This window comes from Prunus dulcis, chromosome 4 (assembly GCF_902201215.1).
Source record: "Prunus dulcis chromosome 4, ALMONDv2, whole genome shotgun sequence".
Taxonomy (NCBI): Eukaryota; Viridiplantae; Streptophyta; class Magnoliopsida; order Rosales; family Rosaceae; genus Prunus; species Prunus dulcis.
The window spans coordinates 15,382,773-15,392,209 of NC_047653.1; the positions used below are offsets into that span (position 1 = coordinate 15,382,773).

A 9,437-nucleotide genomic window follows, 5' to 3' on the forward strand; every position below is an offset into this window, starting at 1 on the left:
TATAGGGGCATTGCAGAGAATGATCAGGGAAATCATGGAACCCGAGGCCAGAAGAGGTGAAAGGCCTATATACAGGAAACCATATCCAGCCTGCATCGATCAAATACCATTACCTCCAGGCTTCAAAGTACCAAACTTCACCTTGTTCAACGGGGAAGATTCCCATGCTTCCTCAGTTGAACATATAGGCAGGTTCTCCGTCCAATGCATAGCTATTGAGAACAACCCTTTGTTGAAACTAAGACTCTTCGGCAATTCTCTCTCTGGACAGGCTTTCACCTGGTATACTAGCCTGCCAGCCAATTCTGTGCAGACTTGGGAACAGATGGAGAACGTCTTCCATGACTACTATTACAGGATCCAGCCAGAAGTCACCATCAGTGACTTGGCCGCCCTCAAGCAAAGCGAAGATGAACCAGCCCAAGACTTCATAACCAGGTTCAGAAAGCTTAAAATGAAGTGCCGGATCCCCATGGAGGAGAGACATTTCATCCAGATGGCCCAAGCTGCCCTTAAAATCTCTCTCAGAAAGAGGTTCGACGGGATATTGTTCGGGGACCTGGCAGAATTGGCTGATAAGGCTTCCAAATACGAGGAGCTGCTCAGAGAGGAACAACAGAGAAGGAACTCCTCTAAAGGCACTTATTACAAATCCCCTTCCTCTTCGGTCCACCTAATTGGGGTGGAATCACAGGAGGACACAGAAGAGTCAGAAGAGAAAGAGGTTTCGGTGGCAGAAATGGCAAAACTAAAACATCCTATTAGTTGCAAAGCCCTTACAAAGCCACCTAAAGACCAAAAGCCACCACCATTCACGGGAGGATTCGTTCCCAACAAGCCAATGCAGAACAAGGTTTACTCTTTTGATTTAACCAAGGTTGATGCTTTGTTCGATGAAATGCTGCTGCAGAAGGCAATAGAAACGCCTCACAGAATACCCAAGCCGGAGGAACTCAAAGGGAGACAGTACTGCAGGTGGCACAACTCTTGGAACCATTCCACCAATAGTTGTGTCGTTTTCAGGGACGTGATACAAGAAGGAATAACGGCAGGAAGGTTGAAACTGGCGGAAAAACCGCCATCGGTCACGACAGATCCTTTCCCTCAACCACAAGTCAACATGGTTAACTTGAATTGGCCAGAACAGAGAGAAACTCAGCCAATGACAGATACTAGTTGTAGCAGAGGCAGAAGGATCATAAGGGAGACCAGCCAGAGACCAAGAGCCACCATATCAGCTGGGGTAGTCCTTTGTAGCAGGTGCAAGTGTGAAACAGAGCTAGAAGTCGTTCTAGACAAACAGAATCGACCCACGCCTAGTGTCTTTGATAGGATTGGAACCTCACCCCAGGGCAAAGCAAGGCACAGGAGCCATTTCAGGCCTTCACAATACAGCGAAAGGAAGGTAGAACAGCCCAGGAAGGAGACATCAATCAAGGCACCCGGGAATGGAAAGCCCTTGGCAACAATCATAGAGGGCAGGTGGTACTCCGTAGGGAAAAGCGGCAGACCAACCATGGAGTTAACCAGAACTCAGAGAAGGAGGATCCAGAGGCAATACTGCACATATCTCAAGAGCCAGAATAAAACTCAGGTACATATAGAGACCAATTCTTCCAGGAAAGGAAAGAATCCCGAAACAATGCCCCAGGCAGAACAGGAAGCTTGTCACCCAAGAAAGCTACCGGAAGCAGAACCTCCGGCCAGATCTCCTGTCCATCCAGCCTCCTCGTCTGGCAGTCAACCCAACATCTTGCAGGCACAATGGAAATCCGAGCCTACCCCGCAGCAAGGGAAAGATGACCCCACGGAGGGATATGAAGAGGAACAGTTGGACTATGGAACATTTGCAGAAGGACAGAATGAACCCCTCGGAACTGAAGAACAAGATGATTGGACCGAAGAATACGGGGAAGAACTGATGGAATTTGAGGAAGAATTGGATGCTGAAACAGGGGCTTTTGGCGCAGAGTTAGAAGACTTACTACAGAGTGACTTGGGAGTTAATATGGTGTTCATCCTGCCAGAAAAATTCAGGGCCGCCGAGGGACAAGGAAGCACCTTGGAAGGAGATGTTTTCTCTCAGGAAAGCTTTGAGTGCAGACTGGCGGAAACAAAGGAGATGCCAGAACAACAGGCAGACAACCCCAGAACAGGCGGAACTGCCAAAAACCCAGCTACGGAGCAGTGTTATTTTCCCAAACCAACCAGAGAAATGGCAAACCATCTCAGGCCTTTATTTATAACAGCAAACCTCGGAGGCATCCCTATTTCCAAAATCATGATAGATGGAGGTGCAGCCATTAATCTACTACCCCACAGAATGCTGAGCAAAATGGGCAGAACAGAGAGGGACTTGATTCCAACACGTTTAACCGTCACCAACTTCGCTGGGGGCATCACAAAAATTCATGGCATCTTAGACGTGGATGTCATAGTTGGAAGCAAGGAATTAAAAATAGCATTCTTTGTGATAGACACTACTTCCACCACTTACAATGCACTACTTGGCAGGGATTGGATTCACTAGAGCCTTTGTGTCCCTTCCACTCTCCACCAGCAGCTAGCACTATGGAATGATGAAGGCCAAATGGAGATTGTAGAGGCCGATCCACGGCCATTCCTACCCTCTGCCATGTGTCTTGAAGCAAGGTATTATCATGACGACCTCGGTCCTTTTACTTTCTTTGGAGTCAACCAGAACGGCCGCCCCCATGGTGTCACGGCCCAAAGGCTCATTGAAGAAGGTCTAGCCAATTCCATGGAGGACTGGAATAGACCTTTCTACGCTAAAAACTATGATGATTAGTCCCAATCAACTGGAAAAGGATCGAGCTACAACAATCCGATCCATCACAAAAAGATTGTTGATATACTGGGAAGAAAGGAAGTTTTTTACGCAGAATCCAGCCACCAATATGGCAGAATTCACTCACGAAAGTACGAAGGAGCAAGAAGAGGAAGTTTTGCAGGAAGAAGTATTGGATTTTGCACCAGCAGCATTGGATGACTCCCTGCCAGAAGTGGAGGATCCTCTACAAGAAATAAACTTAGGGACAAAGAAGATCCAAGACCTACTTTCATCAGCACACTCTTAGAAGAACCACTCAAGTCTGAACTCATCGCACTTTTGCAGGAGTTCAGAGATTGTTTTGCTTGGCACTATCACGAGATGCCAGGACTGGACAGACAGCTAGTAGAGCACAAACTGCCAATCAAAGATGGCTACCTTCCAGTTAAACAGGCTAGGAGAAGAATGTCCATGGACACGGAACTGAAGGTCAAGGAAGAAATAGAAAGGCTGCTCAAGGCAGGATTCATCAGACCAGCCATCTATGCCGATTGGCTAGCAAATATTGTACCTGTCCTCAAAAGAAAAACAGGGGCAGTTAGAATATGTGTGGATTACAGAAATCTGAACGAAGCATCTCCCAAAGACGAATATCCTATGCCAATGGCGGACATGCTAATAGACGGAGCTGCTCATAACCAGATGCTATCTTTCATGGATGGCAACGCAGGTTATAACCAGATCATGATGGCAGAACAAGACATCCACAAGACAGCCTTCATGTGTCCAGGGCATATAGGTGCTTTCGAATATACTGTAATGCCTTTCGGTTTAAGAAACGCGGGTGCTACCTATCAAAGGGCAATGAATTCCATCTTTCATGATATGATAGGACATTCTTTGGAAGTATACATAGATGATGTAGTGATTAAGTCCCCCGAGGAAGGAAACCACATATCAAGTCTAAGGAAGGCATTTCTAAGAATGAGGCAGCACAAGCTAAAAATGAACCCCAAAAAATGTGTTTTTGGAGTTCAGGCAGGAAATTTCTTAGGATTCTTGGTTCACCAGAGAGGCATAGAGATTGACAAAAATAAAGCAAAGTCCATCATGGAAGCCCTACCACCTCGGAACAAAAAGGAACTTCAGAGTCTCCTAGGAAAAATCAATTTTCTAAGGAGATTCATATCCAATTCTGCAGGAAAGATTCAGCCCTTTTCTTCCTTGTTAAAGCTAAAGCAGGAACAAACATTCAAGTGGGAAGAACAGCACCAGCAGGCTTTCCAGGAGATAAAAGACTACCTCTCAAATCCACCAGTTCTGTCCCCACCAAAGAGAGGCAGACCACTCAAACTCTATGTGTCTGCATCAGAGGTGTCCATTGGAAGCTTGTTAGTCCAGGACAACAAGGAAGGAAAGGAGCAGGCAGTTTACTATCTAAGCAGAACACTGACAGAAGTGGAGAGGAGGTATTCCGCAATAGAAAGGCTTTGTCTGGCCTTGTATTTTACTGCTATAAAGCTCAGACATTACATGCTGCCACACACTATCTATATCATCGCCAAGACAGACTTGATCAAGTATATGTTGACAAGACCAATGCTGAGAGGCAGAATTGGGAAATGGACTTTGGCTTTGACAGAATTCACCCTTAGGTATGTCCCCCAGAAAGCTGTCAAGGGGCAAGCTGTGGCAGACTTCCTAGCAGATCACCCAGGAGAGGAAATTGAAAATATGGACTCTCTGGACATAGCAAATGCAAATCTGCTAACCAGGGCCCATGTTTGCCTTAACAATCCAATCTATTCGATTCATCTTACTCCTTGGAAACTATATTTTGATGGATCAAAGACAGATAAGGCTTCAGGAGCTGGGGTTGTTCTGGAAGAACCTTGGGGATCAGACATTGCTATTCCTTCCAGTTAGATTTCCAATGCACCAACAACAGGGCTGAGTACGAAGCTTTGATTATAGGGCTTGAGATGTTGGTAGAATTAGGAATCCAATCCGTGGAGATCTTGGGAGATTCCATGCTTGTCTTAAAACAAATTGCTGGAGAATACAAGTGTCTAAATCCTTCCTTGGCTGTATATCTAGTAGCAGCTAGAAATCTGTTGACAGAATTCAGAGAAGCTACTTGGGAACACATCCCAAGGGAAGAGAACTTTGCAGCCAATGAACTGGCTCAGGTAGCATCAGGCATACAAATGCCCGAAGACTGCGTCCAAAGGATCATCAAGATAGGAAGAAAGAGTCTACCGTCAGTTCTGACCAGAGGAATGGAGATAGAGGTCAATTCTGCCTTGATCACTAAAGACGATTGGAGGGGGCCTATCATGACTTACTTGCAGTATCCCACTCTGCCCTCTGAGAGAAGAGTGAGAATCATGGCTACAAACTACCTCATGTGGAATGAAGATTTGGTCCGAAAAAGTAAAGATGAGGTGCTATTAAGGTGCCTCGGAAAGACAGAATATATGAAAGTCATGGGAGAAACCCATGAGGGGATCTGTGGAGCTCACCAAGGAGGAAGAAAGATGTGCTGGTTAATTAGAAGGTATGGCTACTTCTGGCCAACCATGTTGAAGGATTGCATCAATTATTCCAAGGGATGTGAAGCTTGTCAAAGGCACGGCCCAATCCAGCAGGCTCCTTCTGTTCCCATGAATCCAGTGGTAAAACCATGGCCTTTTAGGGGATGGGCAATGGATCTCATTGGCAAAATCTATCCAGCCAGCAGCCAGCAGCCAGCAGCATTGTTTTATCATTGTTGCTACAGACTATTTCACCAAATGGGTAGAGGCCAAGCCAATCAAAACCACAACTTCTCAAGAGATCATCACCTTTATAGAAGAACAGATCATACAAAGATTCGGCATTCCAGAATCAATCACAACTGATAGGGGTTCTTCTTTCATATCTAGGGATATGCTAGATATGGCAGAAGCATTCAAATTCAAACTACTTCAGTCCACCCCCTATTATGCTCAAGCTAATGGACAGGCAGAATCAAGTAACAAGGTGATTATCAATATCATCAGGAAAATGTTGGAGAAGAATCCAAAACAGTGGCATGAAAAGTTATCAGAGACTTTGTGGGCATACAGAACTTCCAAAAGAGAAGCAACTGGCATGACTCCCTATGCTCTAACCTACGGCCATGATGCAATTCTGCCTATGGAGATAGCAGTCCAATCTCTTAGAATTGCTCACCAGCACCATCTCACAGGAGAAGACTACTCTCAAGCCATGTTACTTGAATTAGAAGAATTGGATGCAAGTAGGATTGACACCCTCAACAAACTCTTGGCAGGAAAACAGGCTGTATCAAGAGCATACAATAAAAGAGTTAAAGACAAAAGTTTTGAAGAAGGAGAGATAGTCTGGAAGGCAATTCTGCCCCTTGGAACACACATAGCTGGATACGGAAAATGGTCACCTACATGGGAAGGTCCTTTTGTGATTAACCAGATCCTCGGAATGGGGGCATATAGGTTGCAGGACAGAGATGGAGTTATTCACAATGCCCCAATCAATGGCAAATGGTTAAAGAAGTTCCACCCAACCATGTGGGATTCACAAGCTATGCAGACAGACCCCGGGATAGAGAGAGAGCAAGGCTAAAACTTTGTCTATTTTATGAATCCATTTTTTGCTTTAAAAGTAGTTTCGTTTTTACTTCCAAAAGTTATGTTTTGTTTACTACATCAAGGGTAAAATAAAAATAGTAAAATGCTGTTTGAAGGAAAAGCAGAGCAAACTTTATTTAAATAGCCACCATAGCGGCAAATTTGTCCAGGTAAATAAAGAAACAGAAATAAAAACTAAAATCCTAGTTTTCTAAGGGTTTCCTGCAGATTCGCTTTTTTGACAGATAGTTCCTTCTGGAGCAACACCCCTTGGTGGATCGAGGCTTCTGCAATCTCCAAAGCTGGCCTGGAGGCTGCAACCATGCTCTGCACCAGGAAGGTGGCCTTGGTCTTGGAACTCAGACCAGTCCCAAGCCTGTTCTGCACCTCCCTGCACTCTGCCAGTTGTTTTTGAAGCTCTTCAATCTGCTTCTCCAACTTATCCGCAGTAGCCTTGGCCTCCTTATATCCAGCCACCATCTGGTCCAGTTCTGCCTTCTGCCTAGCAAAATCAGCCAGATTGGCTTCATGTGTAGCTTTGCAGAACTCAGAGGTCTTGAAGGTAGGCTTGAGATCCTCATAGCGATCGTGCAGATTAAGCACATCTCTGGCCAAGCTTAGGCCCATCTCAAGAATAGGCTTCGGAGCCATGTTCTGTCTATGCAGCAGGTCCAGGTCCTTCATCAGCTGATCTAGAGCCCCAGTATCTTCATCAAAATCCAGCTCAGTGGACTGCCAGATTTTTAACCTCTCCATGGCCTCCTGCACTGCTTTAGGTTTTGCCTTGCTCGGAGGAGAGCTGAGTTTTTCCAGCTTGTCCAGTTGAGCATCCAGGTCCATCGCTTCAAATTCTTCCAGTTCTGGGTCAGCAAAAGAAGCCGTAGCAGATGATCCTGGAAAGGAATGAATTGGCATCTACAGAAGAGGGCATAAGTTAGGACCAGGCAGAAAGTAAAAAATGATAAAAGGCTCAAAAATTATGAAAACTTACAGCGACAATAGGAGGCTTCAGGGGGCTGGATACAGCGGCCAGAGCACCAGTAGCCTTAGGCACTTCCACCTGGAAAACTGCAACTGTTAGAAAAGGCAGAACAGACAGAACAGCACGAAAACATGAACAAGTTGAGAAGGAAAATTACCACAACCACAGGAACAGCTGCAGTTGTCCCCACCTCAGCCTCCGGGACCACAACGGTTAATTCTGCCTGATCCACGGGGTCTGATGCAGATGGCTCCATCTGATCCTCAGCCTCTGGAACGGCAGTAGAGAGTTCTGCCTCAGCATCCTCAAAAAGAGCCAGTTCTGAGCTAGTCAGCTCAGCACTCGGACCCTTTTGTTGCTTCTGCGCCAAGGCAATGCTTTCCGCTATCACCTCAGCAGGAATCTCATCCTACAAAAAGGGGGTCAGAACAGAAGGAATAAAGCGAAAAAGAAACTGACGCAAGTCACAGACTAAAACTCACATCATCTTCCGCCCCAGCCACCTTCTTTTGGGACACCTCCTCCAGCTCCTGCAGCTCTTTTTCCTGCTCCACCTCCTCAAAAGCTTCCCGCAGCTCGTCATCCGTCCCAGAAGGACTGACCGGGATTGCTGCGGCCTCTTCTACGGCAAAGTACTCCACTTCACCCTTCTTCTTAAGCTTTTTTAACTTAGTGGGAGGAGGAGAAGGACTCCCAGCTGGACAGAACAAAAGCAAAAGATTAGAAAAGAGAAAGCAGAATAAATTCAGAAAGAACAGTTGGAATGTTCCAAACTCACCAGGAATGCCAGCCCCTTTTCATTTTCTTCTACCAGAAGGAACAACCTCGGCAGGGGGTTGTTCTGCCTCAACATCATCCTCTTCATCAGCAGAAGGAAGCTCCAAATCCCCGGCAGCAATGACAGAAGAGACTGCACCAAGCAGTTAAAGGTTAGAGGCCAAAAAACAGGAAAAGACAGAAGAAAATTAAAAGGGAGAAGGCTTACCAATCACTTCTCCGGCCTGGACAGACTGTCCACCCACGTTCTTTGTCAAAGAAGGATCTAATAACACGCAGAATATATGTCAAAAGCAGATTATCAAGACAGAACAAACAATAGACAGAATCAGATGTCTACCTTCTATAAACTGTGCATTGATGTCCTTGATGGTCTGGATCATATGCGCTCTAGCCTCCCCATCCGCAAAAACTAGCCAGTTCTCCCAACCATCGAAGAGCACCTTCAGGGCAGTAACAGAGGCAGGCAGATCTTGGAATCTGGCATGCCACCAGGTGTCAAAATCGGCGGAACTGCAGGAATTTGGTTCCCATGAGGGATAGAGGGCATCCGCGCTGTTGTTGATCTTATTCACTGCACACCGAGCATCCTTGTGCACCTCCAGATCATCTGCATCTCTCCAGGAAGAGGCCCGGTTACAGCTCCGATATGACTTCAGCGGAATAAGCTGAGGGCAGCCAAGCTGCCTTGCACAGAAGTTGGGATGGTAGACTTCTGCCCCGAGATGATAATTTGGAGGTTTGCCCCCACCATGGGGCAGATCTCTGGGCAGAGTGATACTCAGAAATTTCTTCCTGAAGTCTGTTCTGGCAGCCTCGTCTTCTGGCTCCTTCTCAAAAAGCCAAAATCCAGTTTGGAACCAAGGATAGGTCCTTCTGATCACCACTTGCCACTGAGCAGCCGACCTCTTGGTGCAATGCCTGAAGAACATCAAATATTCCTCAAGAGAGCGCTTGGGCACTTCTGCCGATATCAGGGGAAGGGCCAGAACTTGGTCTTCAGGCAGAACTATGTCTGAAAATCTTAACTCAGGGAAGTATACCTGCAGCCAGATCTGGATAATCCAGAATGCGCCAGGGGCAGACAGGTTCAATGGATTCTCAAGGGTGGCAGTGTATAGATTCTTGAAAAGATGAGCCAGAACTGTTGGCCCAAGCCCCACATCAGTGTGATTATGAAGCGCTTCTGCCAGATGCCTATACTCGAGCAGAACTGCCGAAGACCGATTGGGGAAGACAAATCGATTCAGCCAATATA

At 46.2% G+C, this 9,437-nt stretch overlaps 1 protein-coding gene across 1 annotated transcript; it reads left to right on the forward strand.

Moving 5' to 3' along the window:
* Positions 1-4,773: 4,773 nt before the first annotated feature.
* On the forward strand, positions 4,774-6,415 carry LOC117625475 (uncharacterized protein K02A2.6-like). Its single transcript, XM_034357025.1, has 2 exons — positions 4,774-5,404; positions 5,487-6,415. Exons 1-2 carry the CDS (start codon positions 4,774-4,776, stop codon positions 6,413-6,415), a joined length of 1,560 nt encoding a protein of 519 aa, XP_034212916.1.
* Positions 6,416-9,437: the final 3,022 nt, after the last annotated feature.